General features: G+C 45.7%; 1 protein-coding gene across 6 annotated transcripts in view; it reads left to right on the forward strand.

Annotated features, from left to right (window-relative positions):
- Positions 1-20735, forward strand: part of c4h7orf57 (chromosome 4 C7orf57 homolog) — a 180786-nt gene that overhangs the window by 118592 nt on the left and 41459 nt on the right. For 5 of the 6 annotated variants that reach the window (XM_085986333.1, XM_085986332.1, XM_085986331.1 and 2 more), the window contains one exon: positions 11150-11271. In XM_085986333.1, the coding sequence (XP_085842459.1) occupies positions 11150-11271 (122 nt within the window). The remainder of the gene's footprint in view (positions 1-11149; positions 11272-20735) is intronic. The other variant, XM_085986334.1, reaches the window with a different exon arrangement.

Below are 20735 nucleotides of genomic sequence, written 5' to 3' on the forward strand. Positions count from 1 at the left end.
ATGCTTTGCGCATTCAGATATAGTGCCTTTAGCTTTGACTTTTTTCTATTTTTCCCTGATGTCACCTCAGTCACTGATGCCTTATTACCTTTGTTACTCGCTTTGTCCCTTCCTGACCCACTCTGCTTATTTTTACCCAAAACCCCACTCTGCTCTAGAGCCTGACATTTCTCTCGCTGCTTTTAAATTCACTCTTTCCTGAATCCTCCCACCTCCCTTTCATTAGTTTAAAGTCCGGTCTACTGCCCTAGTTATTCGGTTCACCAGGACACTGGTCCCAGCCCCGGTTTAAGTGGAGCCCGTCCCAATGGAACTGCTCCCTCTTTCTCCAGTACTGCTGCCAGTGGCCCATGAACCGAAATCCCTTCCTCCCACATCACTCTTTGAGCCACGCATTTAAACCTCTAATCTGTTTGTCCCTATTGCCAATTTGCACGTGGCTCAGGTAACAATCCAGAGAGTATTACTTTTGAGGTTCTGCTTTTTAATTTGGATCCTAGCTCCTCAAACTTCCTCAGCAGAACCTCATTCCTAGTTCTACCTATGTCATTGATTCCTACATGGACCACGACAACTGGATCCTCCCCCTCCCACTCCAAGTTCTTCTCAGCTGCGAGGAGATGTCTTTAACCCTGTCACCGGACAGGCAACACAACCTTCGGAACTCTCAGTCGCGGCTGCAGAGAACAGTATCTATCTCCCTGACTATACTGTCCCCTATCACAACTACATTCCCTTTCACTCCCCCCACTTGAATGGCCTCCTGCACCACGGTGCTGTGGTCAGCTTGCTTATCCATCCTGCAGGTTTTTGCCTCATCCACACAGGCAGCAAGAAGCTCATAACTGTTGGGCAAGGGCAAAGGCTGAGGCTCCTCCAGCACTGCACCTGGGGTCCCCTTACCTGCTTGAGTTGCAGTCACACCTTCCTGTCCCTGACCACTAACCAGACCTGTACCAGTACTTAACCTAAGGGGTGTGACTGCCTCCTGGATCAAAGTGTCCAGGTAACTCTCCCCATCCCTGATGCCCTGCAATGTCTGCACCTCAGACTCCAGCTCAAAATCTCTGAGCTGAAGTTCTTCAAGATGCAGGCACTTACTGCAAACGTGGTTGTCTGGGCTCACAATGCTCTCCACAAACTCCCACATGTTGCAGTTGCGGCACACCACCTGCACTACCATCCCTATATGACCTTTTTTTATTTAATTAAATTTGTAATTAGGTAACTTAGTTTACAGTGTAGTTTCTTGACTACTTACTTGATCTAGATTAAGTTAAGGGTACTGAAATTAAATATCTACCTGTAACACAAAGCACTACAAGTAGTGTAGGCAAAAAGCCACAACTCCTTCCCCCTCTTCTCCAAATTCCCACCCTTTCCAAATTCCCAAATAAAACACGGTTCAAGTCCACTCCGTTTAATCCCGCTCTGTGCTCTGCAGAAATGTTTACTTTTATACACTAGGAGCCTCACCCAATTTACAAGTGATGATTCAGCTCCCCTGCTCCTGATGATTCACGCCTATTCAAGACAAACACTTACAGCTGACTGACAGTTAACTGCCGTTGGCAGTCAGCTTCTGTTAACTATAGTTTTTAAAGTTCTAGGTTAAAATCAAATCTTAAACTAAATTTCACTTTTTACAGCTTCTACTTACCCAGTACTTAACAGAAATTCCCACTCTTTCCAAATTCCCAAATAAAACACTCTGTTCAACTCCACCCCGTTTAATCCCGCTCTGTAAAGAAGTTTATTTAAATGAACAAAGCATAGCCTAGAAATCACTATTGATGACATTAACAAATAATGCTTAACACAGTCACATGATATTCCTTTCTCTATTTTGATGGAATTTTTATTTGTAACACCTCCATTAAAATAGCTGACAGGGAATTTGCATATGGGCATGTTTAACATTCGTCCACTGATATCGCCAATAGTAATAGTACTCACTCAAGAGGCATTTTATAAAGATCATTTAAAATGCACTGGGATAAGCATTTAATTACCTCTGGGAACTTGGACTCTAAAAGTGTTTCAACAGCATTTACTTACAGAGGCCCATTTTTCAACTCCGCCAAAAATGGGCTTGAGCTGGCACATGGCAGTCAGCTCAGGCCGCAGGCTGCACCAAATTTTCCTCCTTGATTTAAATAGCTACTGACACATAAGAAACTTGTTCGGAGACCTTGAGCTGTAATGCACACGACTGGGGAACAGAAAATCAAACAAGGCAGCAGCTCTTAAATATCTGCAACTCCCCATTAAATCGCAAGTTGCAGCAGCAACAGAAAAGTTGACTAATTGTTCACAATACTACAACAGAGAAATGTAGACAGCACTGCAACTTTAGATGGTAGTGGGTTGGTGGTTCTGCTGCACCAAAGGAGGGTGGCTCATTTTGGAGGTGAAGACTATCCTCCAGTAAAAGCACAGGAATAAGATGCATGAAGGAAGGTGGACCAGTGGTACTGGCAGCTCCTCAAGAAGCTGGCCAGAGCAGCATTTCCTGACCCCTCTTCTAGCAAGTGCCAATGATGCGCCCATAGTGGCGCAGTCACTCACTGGATACTTTGGCGGAGTCAGGAGTGGAGGCCACAGGTGGGCACTCCCAAGCACTTACGCCGGCAGAGTGGTCCTATGGACATTCGGGGCCTATATTTTTACGTGCAGTTGACTCATTTTTCAGTAAACCGGACATTGTGACATAAGCAGCGGAACACTCTATCGTTATCTGGCTGATTGCATAACTATGTTTATTTGTATTAATAGTTCATGCCCCAGCAGGTACTTTTTATTATCAGGACACTGTATCCATGAAAAAGTGATGAGCAAATATTTTTGTTAAGGAAGAGACATGCGTAATTTTTGTCACGTGTAAGTGTCTATCAATTTCCCCATTTTTACAGTCTGCCTATTAATCCACTCTCTGTTCACCCATGTTACTGTTAGCTGTGTGCTCTGCTGTGTGACTGGAGAGTGGGAATATATGTGTGTTTGGACAGTGAGATTGTGGATGAAAAATCCTGTCTTGATAAGTTTGGGCCAGCTGTTCTTTCTTAATTCCATAAGATCAGTTTTTAAATGCTTTTGTATATTTTTAGTGTAAACTGTGGAATTATAAAACCACACCTTTGATTGTGTTTGAATTAAAAAGTGGCCATGTGAAATAAAAGAGAAAGTGTATATGTTTGTGGAGAGGATGTAGTAGAGTGAGAAAGAACAAGAGAAGAAAAGAAAGAACTTGAAACTGTCAGCATTGGTTCAGTCCTAGTACTCTCACCTCTGAGTCAGATGGTCATGAGTTCAAGTCTCTCTCGAGACACTGGAGCATATCATCTAGGCTGACACTCCAGTGCAATGCTGAGGGAGTGCTGTACTGTCAGAAGTTAAACCGAAGCCCCATCTGCCATCTCAGGTGGACATAAAAGATCCCATGGTACTATTCGAAGAAGAACAGGGGAGATGTCCTGGCCAACATTTATTCTTGAACCAACACTGTGGCGTATGTAACCTGTTCCACCTTAAGAGAACTTAAGCCTGTTCCACCTTAAGAGATGTACTACTTTCTCTGGCTGCTGTATACGTAATACCGGTGGTGACCACACCGGTATATAAGCACTGTGTAGTAATATTGTATTCAGTATAGTCCCTACCTCCAACCAGTAAAGACCTGTTGAATTTACTCTTGTAGTCTGTGTAGTAATTATCACTATAACACACAGACTTAACAGTGGCGACGAGTCCGATTCTTACCCTGCGGCAGTTATTTCCACGGCGGCTTCGTCCACAGACAGGACGTCGAAGAGAGGTTTCCACCCTCATCACCCTACTGGAAGACACGTCGAGCGGCAGGCATCGAGAAACCGGAGTGCAGAAGACATCCTGACCTCGAAGCCTCCATCAGCGACTGTCAGCTTTCTTCTTTCGACCTCGGTGATGGGTAAGCCGGGCAGCGACGCGACAGAAAGTCAACCGCGTTGGCTGTACAGACGGGGCTGGGAAGACGGAGGAATAAGGGCGGTGAGATCGATCGCGACCGGAGATAAGGGCCGGGCCGCTTTCGAGCGAAAGGCGCAGCGCGGGGGCATCGATCGCGACCGGAGATAAGGGCCGCATTCGGGCTAAAAGGCGCAGCGTCTGGGGAAACTGAAGGCGCGAGAGCCGCGGTGAAGCGGAGACAGCGTCGGGGGACGGTTGAAGACCGCCAAGCGCGGGAAAACCGCCATTTTGTGGGCGGAGGACAACGACAACAGCGGGAAGCTGCCATCTTGGATAACATAAAAATACAATAAATTGCAACGATGCCTAAACATGGGAACATTAATACCTTTGATAGTGACATCGAAGATTGGGCCATGTATGTAGAACGCATACAAAATTATTGTAAGGCAAATAAAATTCCTGATGCAGATAAAGCACTAACATTATTAAATTTAATGGGTGCGAAGACATACGGGCAATTGAAACACCTGTTATCACCAGATGAACCGGCGGATAAGACGTTAGATGAGATTGTTACTGCCCTGAAAAATCATCTAAACCCCACGCCGCTGATGCTAGCGGAACGATTTAAATTTTACGACAGAAGGCAGCTGCAGAATGAAAGCAATGCTGAATATTTGATGGAATTACGTAAGCTAGCAAAATATTGTCAGTTTGGAACGGGACTGACAGAGGCACTACGAGATAAATTTGTGTGTGGTTTATTTAAACAGGATACACAAAAGCGACTGCTCGAGGAGAATGAGCTGACGCTTGAGAAGGCGGTCACTATGGCAGCAGCACACGAAGCTGCAGCGAGAGGCACGGCAGTAATGCAGCTACGGTCACCGGAACTCGGTACAAACAAATTGGGTTTGCGTTCTGTCAAATGTTATCGTTGTGGAAAGACAACGCACGATCAGAACCAGTGTTGGTTTAAAAACCAAGAATGCAGAACGTGTGGCAGGCTTGGCCACATAGCTAAAGTATGCCGGTCAGGAAAGAAGACCAGCAACAAAAAGTCACCGCAAGGAAAATACGCAAAGGTACACAAGGTGACAAAGAACAGTTTGACCGAACAGAAGTCAGATTCAGACGCTAGCAGTAATGAACTGGATAGCTTAAGAGTACACAACGTTGGTAAGGATGCAGATCTCCAGACAATTTGGGTCACTCTTCAGATAGCAGGAGTCCAAGTAAAAATGGAATTGGACACTGGATCGGCATTGACGGTCATGAATAAGAAAGATTACAGAAGGTTATTCCAACATATTCCCCTACAGGATACGGAGATTATATTGAAAACATACACGGGGCAAGGAGTGTACCCCATCGGAAAAATAGAGGTAGAAGTGGTCCACAAGGGCGAAGAAAGCCAAGTAATGGACTTATATGTGCTACCTGAAGGAGGTCCACCACTACTAGGACGGGAGTGGATTAGGAAAATGAATATGGACTGGCACTCCTTGAAGGCACTAACGGTAGATTCCGGGGAAACAGATGTCAAACCTAAACGATTGTCCAGAATATTGGATGATGCTAAAGAGGTGTTCCAGCAGGGACTGGGAACACTGAGAGGAATTACGGCAAACATCAAGATTGATGAACATGCACAACCAAACTTTTTTAAGGCCAGACCGGTACCCTATGCAATACGACCTACTGTTGAAGCGGAACTGGAAGCACTAGAACGTTCAGGTGTACTGTCTAAGGTAGATTGGAGTGAGTGGGCTACGCCCATTGTTCCCGTTATGAAACGTCCTGCGAGCAACAAGCCAGGAGATCCAGGGAAGGTTCGCATCTGTGGAGATTTCAAAATCACCGTTAATCCGGTGCTTCACACGGTGCAGTATCCACTTCCACGGATTGAGGATATTTTCGCTTCATTGTCTGGCGGGAAACACTTCACCAAGATAGACCTGGCGCAGGCGTACTTGCAGATGGAGGTTGAGGAAGAGTCACGCCAATACCTCACGATCAACACGCATCGAGGGTTGTACCGGTACAATAGGCTGGTTTTTGGAGTGGCATCGGCTCCAGCAATTTGGCAGAGGGCCATGGAGCAGGTATTACAGGGAATTCCAGGCACACAATGTTACCTGGACGATATTCTGATCACAGGTGATGGTGATGAACAACATCTCGCAAACTTGGAACTGGTGCTCAACAGACTGAAAGAGTATGGACTTAGAGTAAATCAGCAGAAATGTGAGTTCTTCCAGAAGCGGATCTCGTACTGTGGCCATGTCATTGACCGGGAGGGGCTTCATAAGTCTCCTGACAAGATTGAGGCAGTTGTAAAGGCTCCCGCTCCAGAGAATGTCTCTCAGTTGAGGTCGTTTCTAGGATTAATTAACTATTACCATAAATTTCTGCCAAATCTATCCACGGTACTGCACCCGTTAAATGCTCTTTTACAGAAAGGGGTACCATGGGAATGGGGCGAAAACTGTAAGAAGGCATTTCGCAAAAGCAAAGAATTGATCACCTCAGAGGAAGTGTTGGCTCACTTCAACCCGACACTGCCTATTCGGTTGGCTTGTGATGTTTCTCCATATGGTATTGGGGCAGTACTCTCACACAAGTTGCCAAATGGCACGGAAAGGCCAGTCGCGTTTGCATCCAGATCATTGACCTCCGCTGAGCGCAACTATGCGCAGATCGATAGGGAGGCTCTTAGCCTTGTATGGGGGGTGAAGAAGTTTAATCATTACCTGCAGGGCCAAAAATTCACACTTCTGACAGACCATCAACCGTTGGTATCCATTTTTAACCCTAAGAAGGGTGTTTCGGTGATGACAGCGCAGCGTCTCCAGAGATGGTCTCTTTTCCTAGGGGCACATCAATATCAAATAGAATTCAAAGGTACGAAACAGCATGGCAATGCTGATGGGCTGTCACGCCTGCCACTACGTGAAGAAGAAGACACGACGAAAGTCGACCCTGTTGAGTTATTTCATTCGACCATCATCGAGTGTTTACCAGTCACCAATGCAAGTATTGAAAGAGAAACCAGGAACGACCCGACACTGTCCAGAGTCTACGAGGTGACAGTGAAAGGATGGCCATCTGGGGGGAGTTAAAATGAAAAGTCTTGCTGGGGCTTATGTATGGTGGCCGGGTATTGACCAACAGATTGAGGAGTTAACGAAAAGCTGCGCTGGGTGCCAAAAAGTGCAAAATGCACCTCCGATAGCACCGCTACACCCATGGGAATGGCCTTCAGCCCCATGGCAACGCGTACACATTGACTTTGCTGGTCCATTCATGGACTCCATGTTCCTAATCGCGGTGGACGCACATTCCAAATGGCCAGAAGTCATCAAGATGAATACCACTACTTCAGAAAAGACAATTGCGGTGTTAAGAACAATATTCGCAAGGAACGGATTGCCAGAACAGATCTGTTCGGACAACGGACCACAGTTTGTATCGGAAGAATTCCGACAATTCTTAAAGAAGAATGGAGTAAAACATCATACCTCTGCCCCATATCATCCGGCGACAAACGGGTTGGCTGAAAGATTTGTCCAGACATTCAAAAAGGCAATTAAGGCCATGAACGATGATCAGATTCCGCTGCAACACAAGGTCGACAAGTTCCTGATGTCATATCGAAACGCCGATCATGCAGTGACTAACCAAAGTCCTGCCATGATGTTTTATAACAGGAGGTTGCAGTCAAGTTGGACTTGTTAAAACCAAATGTGCGGAGGGAAGTGGAAAACAAACAGTTTCGGCATATTAACAACAAGACCACTCGAACTTTCGACGTAGGACAACCAGTGTTGGCAAGGGGCTATGGAAACGAAAAATGGCAGTCCGGAACAATTCGGGCCAGACAAGGACCTCTGATGTACACAGTAGATATTGGTCATAATGTGATAAGGCGTCATGCGGATCAACTGGTAGAGTCGAGAGCAAGGGTCGAACCCATGGTTGTGACAGAGACAACTGTGGAAGACGTTAATGAACCTGAAGCATCTACCTCGGCAGGGAATGTACTTGATGATGATGACACCCAATACATTGGAAACCAAATAGAGGAGGCACCTCAACAACAAGAATCAGAGACTACTGAGAGGCGTTATCCAAGCCGCATCAGAAAGCCTCCTGAGAGACTGAACCTTTGAACTGTTATACCTGAAGTTATATATGTATATATGTTATTATGTTATGTTAAATGGGGATATGACTGTTAAGCTAAAAAGGGAGGATTGTGGTGTATGTAACCTGTTCCACCTTAAGAGAACTTAAGCCTGTTCCACCTTAAGAGATGTACTACTTTCTCTGGCTGCTGTATACGTAATACCGGTGGTGACCACACCGGTATATAAGCACTGTGTAGTAATATTGTATTCAGTATAGTCCCTACCTCCAACCAGTAAAGACCTGTTGAATTTACTCTTGTAGTCTGTGTAGTAATTATCACTATAACACACAGACTTAACAAACACCACTGATTGTCTGGTCATTTATCTCATTGCTGTTGTGGAATGTTGCTGTGCACAAATTGGCTGCCATGTTTCCCTACATTACGACAGTGACTACACTTCAACAGTGCCTCATTGGCTGTGTAGCACTTTGGGACATCCTGAGAACGTGAAAGGCAATATATAGCAACATAGGAAGAGGAGTAGGCCATTAAGCCCTTCAAGCCTGTTCCGCCACTCAATTAGATAATGGCTAATTCCATTTACCAGCCTTTATTCCATATCCCTTGAGACCCTTACCTAACAAAATTCTATCGACCTCAGACCTGAAAACTTCAATTGACCCTGTCTCCACAGCCTTTTGGGGGAGTGAGTTTCAAATATCCACGACCGTTTGTGTCACGAAGTGCTTCCTGATTTTGCTCCTGTATGGCCTATAGCTAATGTTAATTCCCCATCAGAGCAAACCGTTTCTCTGTATGTATCCGATCAAATACCTTTATCTTTTAAACACCTTGATTAGTTCACCCCTGAACATTTTAAACTGAAAGGAATACAAACCTAGTTTATGCAATCTGTCCTCATAAATTAACCCTTTAAGCGCTGGTATAAATGCAAGTTCTTTCTTTATCTCCTCAGGACATCCCAAAGTGCTTTACAGCTAATTAAATTCTTTTGAAATGTAGTCACTGTTACATAGGCAAATGCGGCAGTGAATCTGCACATGAAACAGAAACTGAGATGAATGATAACTGAGTGATAAATGTTGACTGGGCCACTAGAGAACTCCCCTGCTGTTCTTCAAATAGTGCCATGGGATCTTTCATATCCCCTTTAACAGGCAGACAGGACTTCAGTTTAATGGCTCATCCAAAAGGCAGCACCTCCAACAATGCAGGACTCCCATAATAGTTATTGAATTTCAGCCTAGATTATGTGAGCAAGTCCTGAGGTGGGGCTTGAAACTGCAATCTGCTGGCTCAGTGGTGAGAGTGTTACCACTAAGTTAAGCTGAAGGGTGTATGTATTGGTTATGTTTATGTTAATGTATTACAAGCCAAATGTATGTTGAATGTTTAAATGTCTTAATCTAAATGTACACTCTCGGGAGCCGCAAGCCTACATTTCGTTGTACTGCACTTGTGCACTAACAATGACAATAAAAGTTGATTTGATTTGATTTGATTTGATTTGATTTGATGAAGAGTGTGAGAAAGAGTAAAGAGCATGTGCATGTCAATGTAAAAAGAGAAAAGATTGTGTGCAGTCTGAACTGGTTAAGGCGAGTTGTTTATTCTTAGTTCCACAAAGGCAACAATTATTTTCATGGCAAGAAACGTGCACCTTTAGCAAATCCTCCCACAACATTGGCCAGTCTATCAGGACGGCTGATCCATGATTCCTTGTCAGTATTCCCCCAGTCTATCAGGACGGCTGATCCATGATTCCTTGTCAGTATTCCCCCAGTCTATCAGGACGGCTGGTCTATGATTCCTTGTCAGTATTCCCCCAGTCTATCAGGACGGCTGATCTATGATTCCTTGTCAGTATTCCCCAGTCTATCAGGACGGCTGGTCTATGATTCCTTGTCAGTATTCCCCCAGTCTATCAGGACGGCTGATCCATGATTCCTTGTCAGTATTCCCCCAGTCTATCAGGACGGCTGATCCATGATTCCTTGTCAGTATTCCCCCAGTCTATCAGGACGGCTGATCCATGATTCCTTGTCAGTATTCCCCCAGTCTATCAGGACGGCTGGTCTATGATTCCTTGTCAGTATTCCCCCAGTCTATCAGGACGGCTGGTCTATGATTCCTTGTCAGTATTCCCCCAGTCTATCAGGACGGCTGATCCATGATTCCTTGTCAGTATTCCCCCAGTCTATCAGGACGGCTGGTCTATGATTCCTTGTCAGTATTCCCCCAGTCTATCAGGACGGCTGATCCATGATTCCTTGTCAGTATTCCCCCAGTCTATCAGGACGGCTGGTCTATGATTCCTTGTCAGTATTCCCCCAGTCTATCAGGACGGCTGATCCATGATTCCTTGTCAGTATTCCCCCGGCTGGTCCATGATTCCTTGTCAGTATTCCCCCAGTCTATCAGGACGGCTGATCCATGATTCCTTGTCAGTATTCCCCCAGTCTATCAGGACAGCTGATCCATGATTCCTTGTCAGTATTCCCCCGTCTACTCTCACAAATTAAAAATGACCAATTGGGCCAGTTATCAGAGGGCAGCCAATGAATTGTTTTGAGGCATGAGCCACTTCCTTTAGAAAAATACTTATCGAGCTTATCTCCTGCGATTAATGAATAACTGATATACAGAAAAAATAATATTATTCATTCAGAACTTGAACGAGGCCAAGGTAAAAAAAATTCTGTGTCCAGTTTCTAGAATTTTAGTAACTTCTGAAGAATTTTATTTACAGGTTCACTTACTCCCAATAAATATGCATGATGATTATTCATTTGACAGATTGATACTTTTCAATTACATCCAGCAAGATATTAGGTAACAATGTGACAATCAAGCTCCGTTGTGATACTGTCAAATAGATTGAAATGTCTCTTGCTTTGTTACGTGATTTCTTTATTTAGAAATTATGCTTCCAAGATGTCTTCTGAGATGTATGTAAATTAATTTCACATTAGCTACAGGTTATAAGATGTGTCAGAGTTAGTTATATCTTCTGTATTGTAATATACTGTATTTGATTTTTCTAAGTAACAGATTTACACGTAGAAAGGAACCGCCAGTTAGCATGCAGAAGTTGCTTAGTTTTGGCTATGCTGATGATTGGTTTTCTGAACATAAGGATGTGAAGAACACCAAAGAACAAAATATGGGTACTGTATCAAAGTTGACCAATCCTGAAAAAATGAATGACCATGACTGATATTTTGTATAATTGGGAGCTTTAAGCTGGAAATTGCAACAACTGCCATGTAATTTGTCTCCCCAGATGTCGAGAAGAAATTTAGCTGCTACTTTTACATGACGTGCTCAGACAGCTGAGACGTTGCTGCCTAGACTGAATGCAGGAGTGATACTGCCTATAGAACTAAATTTGTGTGATTTCTAGGCAACATTGGGGGCGGTGGAGCAGACATTCTGATGTTGCACTTGGAAAGACTTTAGGCAGTAAAACCAATAATGCAATGTTTAATGGCCACCATGCTACTGTACATCAGGCATTGCCACCCTGTAAAATCGAGCATTGATGCCTGACGCTCGTTGCGCATAGTGCTTTATTATGCGCTGAGGAAGAACCTGTGGTGCTCTGCACACATGTGCTGCGCAAGATTCCCTAAGGATCACCAACTTATTTTAATGAGGCATTAGCCCCATGATATGGTCAGAGTACCTTTACAGTGCTCCAAATACTTAGCACCCATTTCAGATGGCACTGCACAAGAGGCATGGCTGTTATGGTGGCTCCTCTCTCTTAAAGTGGACTCTTATTTTTGTAACTGGTGCTCTGTTTGCACTCATTTCAATGCTTCTTTGTTGTTTTGCTGTGTTTTCAAAACTGAATGTATTCAGAGATTCTTAAAGCTGTATCCCATCTGCTTTATGTAACTGTTTCCCCATTTGTGCTGCCTATATAGGAACTGGGGTTCCCCTTTGCCATCCCTCTCCATTTGCAGGTTCTGGAGGAGGGGAACTAGAGCAGGCATGCAAGATAGGTGTGTTTGTACTCTGCATCTTGCAGATACATTGGGCTGGATTTTGTCACTGGGGCAGGCTGGGGTCGTGTAATCCGCTTTTCGTGTTAGCCACCCGATTCTAAATCGATGTGGGAGAATGAAGCGATTTTAACTTAAGTGGGCAATTGAGTTCCAGCGTGTGGGAACCCATGGCCCAATTAGTTTTTTCAGTCTGAAACTCGCCTCCAATGACGTCATCATTGCTGCTGCATTTAAGGTCTGCAAGAAGCCTTGCTTCTTCTGCAGACTGCCAAACTTTTGGCCTTTCATGTTAGAGGGACCTGGAGGCAGAATGACCAGTGAGCGACCTAGGTCTGCTCCCAGGTTTGATGACGTTGCCCTGCAAGCTTTAGTGGAGGGAGCAAGAGCCAATAAAGAGGTGCTATTCCCTTCTTCAGGGAGGAAGAAGCCTCCCCAGCAGACCAAGGCTGTGTGGATCCAGGTGGACCAGGAGGTCAACTCTTTGTCGATAACCCGCAGAACCTGGCTTCAGTGCAGGAAGAGGTTTCATGACCTTCTGCACACTGAAAAAGTGAGTATGACTTTCCCATCACCCTCAATCTGATCCCCATTGCCTCTCCTCACCAGCACTCAGCTTTAGCAATCTCTTCCTCCACATCCCACTTGACGCTGACATCCATGCACCCTTACCCATTCCCTCTCTCTCTATGGTTACATGCACCTAACTATTCGACTATGCAGCCCTCACACTCCCTATCACTGTGATGCTATGAAAACAACTTACAACACACAGGGAGGGCTCTTGGTCTTGCCACCTCACTCCATCTTTGTCTCCTTCTAAGCATCTATGCTATGATTCTCTACACTCACTCCTTCATTCTCACTCAACCTCCACTTGTCTCCCTCATTGCAGGAAAAGAGAGCTCACAATAAGAGGGGAACAATGAGGACAGGAGGAGGGCCACCCTCAATAGCCCAGCCCACCCCCTGGGAGGATGCGGTCCTGGAGATCGTGGGAGTGGAGGACGATGCGCAAGTGGGGGATGGACAGACGGGTGCATCACAGCAAGCTGGTGACAGAATAGTTTTCCACCTCTCTCATTGACATTGCATGAGTCGCTGATAATGATTCTGAAGCTCTAACAGATGGACTTATGATCATCTGCAATATGCAATGTGCATGTAACCTTGGCATCACATCGCTGACTCTTTCCTTTACTCCCTCACAGGACCATTGATAGCACCCGTCCCCACTAGCCAGGAGGAAGAGCCTGAGCATCCAGACTCCTCAGAGGAAGCTGCAACCTCTGAGGGCGCAGCGTCAGCAGAATTCAGCGCACCCAGCACCAGCGCAGACACTCGCACCTCGGTGGGACCTTCGCGAGATAGAGTAGTGTTGTCACCTGGTGTATCACAGCTCACAAGTGAGCATCAGCAAATGGTGGAGACAGGGACAGCAGTGGAGAGTCCTAGTCGGAGGGCACAGGACTCTCCCAGCTTGGCTCAGCTGCATGTCGACCATCTGCCTCTGGGTCCATCCACAAGATCAGCGGTGCTGGAACTCCAGGAACAGATGCAGGAGTCTCTGGCAGGTTTTGTCTCCAGGGTCGCTGCGAGTGTGGAGCGAATGGAGGAGTCCATTGCGAACATAAGCAGAGCCTTTGTGGAGTCATTGGTGCATGAACGCATCACCATGGAAAGGATGGCAACCTTCATGGAGGTGATAAGTCTCCAGAGTGCAGAAAACATGGTGAGTGTTCTAAATAGAATGACATCTCTGGAGGAGCGATGGTCATCTATTGAACAGAGAAACCAGACCTTCATGGAAGTCCTTCTGAGTAGGACTGCCAGTGCAGATACGGGTTCCCATGGCCCCCCTGATGTACAGCAAGGTGCTCTCAAGCCATTTGCAAGCGCTGAGGGAGACCTGACCCATGAGAGGGAAGTTGGTGGCATACATCAAGGAAGTGGGGGCTCCTTTCCAAGCACTCACACTTCCATGCCACTGCAGAGCCCTCGGTCAGAGCCCCACCAGAGTCCACACCCAACTGAGATCGGCATCTCAACCCCTGCACAACCGCAGGAGCAGCAGACTGTTGGCGAGCCCTCACAGGTTCGCAACCCCAGAGGACGCCCGCCAAAGGTGTCGAGACAGGAGCAGCAAGAAACTGAGCAAGGGGCCTCCACATCTGCTGAAGCCACATGGGAAGCACTACGTAGGAGCACGCGTAAGAGAAAGACACTGCACAAATAGTCACAAGGGTAGTCACTTGGGTGAAATTTGATGTTTAACGTTAAAAAGCTATCAAGTGGTTACTGTAAGTAAAAAATCTGATGGCTACTGCGGCAGTTGTGGCGTGTGTCATTTCGCTAATGGGACTTCCACGTTGAGGGCTTAGGATTACTTGCAATTGTCAGTATGGTGGTCAAATTGTTAGGAATCCGCTGGTTCATGGCCATTGTCGAAGCTCTGGTAAGAAGCTGCGAGGCAAAAGTGCTTGATTGGTTAGGCTAAGCAAATCTGGCCAAGATGAGTGCGTTCCTTGCATCCCGGGCAGCAATGTTCTCGCGTACTGCTGCTGCTGGTTGATGGGCCTCTGCAAGATGTTCGTTTTCACTCTCCTCCTCCTCCTCCTCCTCCACCTCCTCCACTACCTCCTCCTCTTCCTCCTCCTCATCTGAGGAGGATATGTGAGGAGCCACTTGGTCCTCAGGAATCTGCAAGCCACGACGCTGTGCCATGTTGTGAAGTGCATAGCAAAGCACGACGATTCTGGAGACCCTGGCGCTCCTGTTGTTGCTGCTGATGTTGATGCTGCTATTGTTCATGGTTCTGCTGCTGCCGCGGCTGGTCTTTGTCCTCATCTGATGTCCAGAAGGGAAGGAAATAAATGGCTCCCATGCTTCTATGCCTCAGTTGTGGAAGCGCTCAGTCAAGGTGGCGAGAGGGGTTTCCCAGGAGGTCACACTGGAGATGGGTGTCAGGCTCCAAACTTCCACAGCTGTGGTTATGCCTTCTAAAAGTTACCCCAGACCTGAGACAACAAAGTCCTGCCACCTGCAAATGATGGCTGATCAAATCTCTTCTTTAATGGGTTGACCTGCAGCTAATAGTCAGCAATCCAATTGTGCTCCCGCCAGGTTTCACCGTCGTGTTTCAGAGCAGGTGTGCTTCACGTGGGAAAAGGGTTAAAATCACAAAGGCCTTCAGGGTCCTGAATTTAAATAAAGGAAACTACGATGGTATGAGGCGCGAGTTGGGTAGGATTGATTGGAGAAAGTTACTCAAAGGGTTGATGGTGGATAGGCAATGGCAAACATTCAAAGATCGCAAGGATGAACTACAGAATTTGTTCATCCCTGTTTGGCATCAAAATAAATCAAAAAAGGTGACTTAACCGTGGCTAACAAGGGAAATTAGGGATAGCATAAGATCCAAGGAGAAGACATATAAATTGGCCAGAAAAAGCAGTAAACCTGAGGATTGGGAGCAGTTTAGGATTCAGCAAAGGAGGACAAAGGGATTAATTAAGAGGGGGAAAATAGAGTATGAGAGTAAGCCTGCAGGGAACATAAAAACTGACTGTAAAAGCTTTTATAGATATGTGAAGAGAAAAAGATTGGTGAAGTCAAGCGTAGGTCCCTTGCAGTCAGAATCAGGGGAATTTATAATGGGGAACAAAGAAATGGCGGACCAATTAAATACATACTTTGGTTCTGTCTTCACAAAGGAGGACACAAATAACCTCCCAGAGATGTCGGGGAACATAGGGTCTAATGAGAGGGAGGAACTGAAAGAAATCAGTATTTGTAGGAAAATGGTGTTAGGGAAATTGACGGGATTGAAGGCCGATAAATCCCCAGGGCCTGATAATCTACATCCTAGGCTACTTAAGGAAGTGGCCCTAGAAATAGTAGATGCATTGCTGGTCATCTTCCAAAATTCGATAGACTCTGGAATAGTTCCCATGGACTGGAGGGTAGCTAATGTTACCCCACTATTCAAAAAAGGTGGTAGAGAGAAAAAGGGGAATTATAGACCGGTAAGCCTGACATCGGTAGTGGGGAAAATGCTAGAATCCATTATAAAAGATGTAATAGCAGAGCACTTGGAAAACAGTGACAGGATCGAACAAAGTCAACATGGATTTACAAAAGGTAAATCGTGCTTGACTAATCTACTGGAATTTTTTGAGGATGTAACTGGTAGAATAGATAAGGGAGAACCAGTGGATGTGGTGTATTTGGACTTTCAGAAGGCTTTCAATAAGGTCCCGCATAAGAGAGCGTGTAAAGTTAAGGCGCATGGGATTGGGGGCAAGGTACTGACTTGGATAAAGAACTGGTTGGCAGACAGGAAGCAAAGAGTTGGAATAAACGGCTCTTTTTCCGAGTGGCAGGCAGTGACTAGTGGGGTACCGCAGGGATCGGTCCTAGGACCCTAGCTATTCACAATATATATAAATGATCTAGACGAGGGAGCTAGATATAATATCTCCAAGTTTGCAGATGACACAAAGCTGGGTGGGCGTGTGTGCTGTGAGGAGGATGCTGAGAAACTCCAGTATGATTTGGACAGGTTGGGTGATTGGGCAGAAGCGTGGCTGATGCAGTATAATGTGGATAAATGTGAGGTTATCCACTTTGGTGACAAAAACAGGAAGGCAGATTATTATCTGAATGGCAATAGATTGGGAGAAGGGGAAGTGCAATGAGACCTGGGTGTCCTTGTGTACCAGTCGCTGAAGGTAAGCATGCAGGTGCAGCAGGCGGTTAAGAAGGCAAATGGTATGTTGGCCTTCGTAGCGAGAGGGTTCGAGTACAAGAACAAGGATGTCTTGCTGCAGTTGTACAGGGATTGGTGAGACCACACCTTGAGTATTGTGTGCAGTTTTGGTCGCCTTATCTGAGGAAGGATGTTCTTGCCATGGAGGGAGTGCAGCAAAGATTCACCAGACTGATACCTGGGATGGAAGGAATGACGTATGTGGAGAGATTGGGTCGATTGGGCTTATACTCGCTGGAGTTTAGAAGAATGAGAGGGGATCTCATTGAAACCTATAAAATTCTAACAGGACTGGACAGACTGGATGCAGGAAGGATGTTCCCGATGGCCGGTGAGTCCAGAACCAGGGGTCATAGTCTAAGGATAAGGGGTAAGCCATTTAGGACAGAGATGCGGAGGAATTTCTTCACCCAGAGAGTGGTGAAGCTGTGGAATTCTCTACCACAGAAGGCAGTGGAGGCCAATTCATTAAATATATTCAAGAAGGAGTTGGATATATTTCTTAAGGCTGAAGGGATCAAGGGATATGGGGAGAAGGCAGGGACAGGGTACTGAATTTGGATGATCAGCCATGATCTCATTGAATGGCGGAGCAGGCTCGAGGGGCCAAATGGCCTACTCCTGCTCCTATCTTCTATGTTTCTATTTTTCAAAATGGCATAATAGAGGCAATTTAGTGCTTCTTAAAGGACTTAAGGGCCTATCCCGCCTCTTGGAGGCAGGACAGAGACGGGAGCAGTAAACACGATTTCTTGAAAATTGCTTGGAGGCGGGGTTGGGCCCGCCCACCACTTTTTGCAATTTTAACACCCCACATGCCTCCATTCCCGCCTCCATGGCCCTGGGAAATTCGAGCCCCTTGTATTTGTACCTTAGGCAATCAAATAGGACCCCCCCCCCCTTATGCTACCACTGATGCATAGATTCCACTCATCCACAGATCAGCAGGCACATTGATAGGATTGATTGGAGATTTACAGTAGAGACTGGGTGAAAGTGTCAATGGGCACAGCTGCTGTCTCTTATGATGGCAGCACTTACACAGCACTCCACCCACCACCCCCATAACTGACCAAGAGTCAGAAAATAGACAGAGCCAGGCTGCCCTGCAGCCACTGAAGTGTTCACAGTGTGAAACTGACTGATCAGGGCTCCATGCTTACAGAGATAGAATACCACCTGAATTCCAGGAACCTCTTCTGGAGACACAGCTGAAACCCCTTCCCATTAGCTTGTCAGTGGGATGGCAATGAGAGGAAGCGCTGGGAAAAAGGGGAAACGCCATAATGGCAGACATTAGGCACAGAGACAGACACTTTTCTCAATAAATAATTGTTTGTATGCATCACTGTGTAAGCTTGAAGTGTTTGATTAGAGAAATGTGGGTCTGAAATGTGTAGACCAGAGGAATGGTGTCGTGGAAAAGAATGATGGTGTTGATGTTGTAGGTCTTCGTAGGAATGTCTCAGGATCCAGAAGCTGGGCCCTTCTTGGAACCGTGGACGAGCAATACACACCACATCCCATCATCCTGCTCCTTTTCTTTGTAAGGAATTAGCACACGCTAGCGGGGTTGGGGTTATTTGTCTCTGGCCAGTCAGAAGCCTCTGAGCTGCTCCAGGGACCCCCTTGCGGTTTCGAAGCGCTCCCCTATTCCTCCTGGCTCTGACCGCCGGACTTATTCGGTAGCGATGTAGACAGAAAAATGTGACTCGTGGTTTGGGTGCAAAACAGATCAGTATTTATTGAAACAAAAAGAAAGAAACAACTTAAAAATCGATACAGCACAGCTTGTGCCTGGTACAGCACTTCTGCTTAAAGCAATACACTCAGTGTCCACTAGAGCGCTCCTTGCTCAGTGCAACACTCCTTTAAATACAGCACTTTAAAAACAGCTACACAGTGTTTACCACAGCACTTCTCTGCTAGGTACAACACCCCCTTTTAATACTGTTTTAAATACAGAAACACCTTGCTCACTACAGCACCTTTGCTTAGTGGCTTTTACTTAAAACAGCACTTTAATACAGCTACTTTCGGTGTTCACTGAAGCACTTTTCTGCTAGTGCAACACTGTCTTACTTAAATAGGGGGGGGAGAAACGGACACAACGAGGGAAGATCGACTAAAATCACAGTTCTGACAAAATTCCCACTTAATTCCCACCCCTATACCTATTCTAAGTTGCCTTGTGAAAGGCCAGAAAAATATATGCTCACCAATGAAAATGCCTCCTCCGTGCCCTGCGATCTTTGATCTTCACTGCCCCGAAGTAAAAACACCCCAGTATTTTAAAAGTAAACTGCTGGTGTTCCACTTCTTCAGGCAGACTCCCACGTTGTAGAGAGCACGGAGGCGAGGCCACAGAGAGAGCGAGATGCTTATGGGAAGCTATCTTTTATACCCCATTTGGAGCCCGCCCAGATCCGGATGTATCTGGGCTAAACAAAAGAGATCCAAACTGTCCACTTGTCTGGGATGGGTTTTGGATGAATTACCCATTCATTTAAACTGTTCCTTTTCAGTTTAATTGTGCCCTTGTGGTCTGTGAACGGGCTTTCGAATAAAGCTGCAGTGGTTTGAATGTGTCTTCATTGTCTGTGAATAAAGCTGCAGTGGTTTGAATGTGTCTTCATTGTCTGTGATGGGCCATCGAATAAAGCTATTTCCTTGATTGCTTGAGTAAATAGCCTTGAAGGTATTGTAAACAGAAAGTCATTGTCCTGTGGTCAACTGAAACTGCAGTCTCAAGTGGTTACTCCTTTGTGTACACAAAGTAGCAGTTTCTGTAAACACATCGATTGTCTCTGCAGGGAGGGGGGGAAACTCCCCTTTGATTGGCAGTTTTGACTGCTCCATTGTCCTTTTCTCACAGACACAATCTGCTCTTTCCAAGTCCTTTTGTCTTCGGCCATGCGGTCTGACAGCCATTTTGATCCCTGGAATTTTAAAAGCATATCACCCAGGGATTCTTTAATCAAAATTAATCTTCGGAGCTGTAGGAAATTTTGAAATTATTGCGTAATCCTACATCTTCCAAATAAGCCAAGTATAGAGGAATTCCAAGTGGCACACCTATGCAGTAGAAGCAAATAGGGGTGCCAACTATCCCTAGGACCCCTTGAATACTTCTGGCCATGGTTTTAGAGCTCAAAAAAAAATTGCAGTGAGTTTCAGAAAAACAAAGAAACAAGCTTACAGCCTATCCTTTGAAATGAGCCAGCCGCTAAACGCCAGGAAAATAACACGAAGCACTGGGTTTTTATGGGGTAGCTGCCCTGACCTGCGGCCAGAGTAATTTAATTGCCTGCACCTCCTTCTGGCGCTAGGGAATGCAGCACTATAAAAATATAAGTTTGGGCAAAATGCAATTGGGGTGGAGACTAGAAATAATAGCCCTCCGGCCATTTTTTTTTGTGCTGCGCCTATAATTTAGGCAAACTTCTGGGGCAGGGAAGAGGAAAATCGCTCCTATATTTACTGGCATCAGTTGCTTGTATCATTCAGAAATACAACCTCAATATCCTTGGGAAGAAGACCACATTTTATAATAAGTGTTTAAGAACCCTAAGCTGTTACAATATGATGAAAACTGATGCTTCTTTACAATTGCAGGCATTGGAGTATTTGTAAAAGTCATAGGGCTGGATTTTCATTGAGGAGGCGGGTAGGAGGCGGGACTACAACTTTCGGGGTTGTAGTCCCGCCTCGATCGAGTTCTAGCCAACCCACACGGTTTTGACTTGATTGACCTTGTTGAGCCCACCCAGCGGGCTCAGCAGGCCGATTAAGGGCCACCCGGCAACAGGTGATGTCACAGATTGACATTTCATCTGTCAAGAGCTTTTGACAGATG

Source organism: Somniosus microcephalus, chromosome 4, assembly GCF_052327205.1.
Source record: "Somniosus microcephalus isolate GS21.2 chromosome 4, FLI_Smic_1.0, whole genome shotgun sequence".
Lineage (NCBI taxonomy): Eukaryota > Metazoa > Chordata > Chondrichthyes > Squaliformes > Somniosidae > Somniosus > Somniosus microcephalus.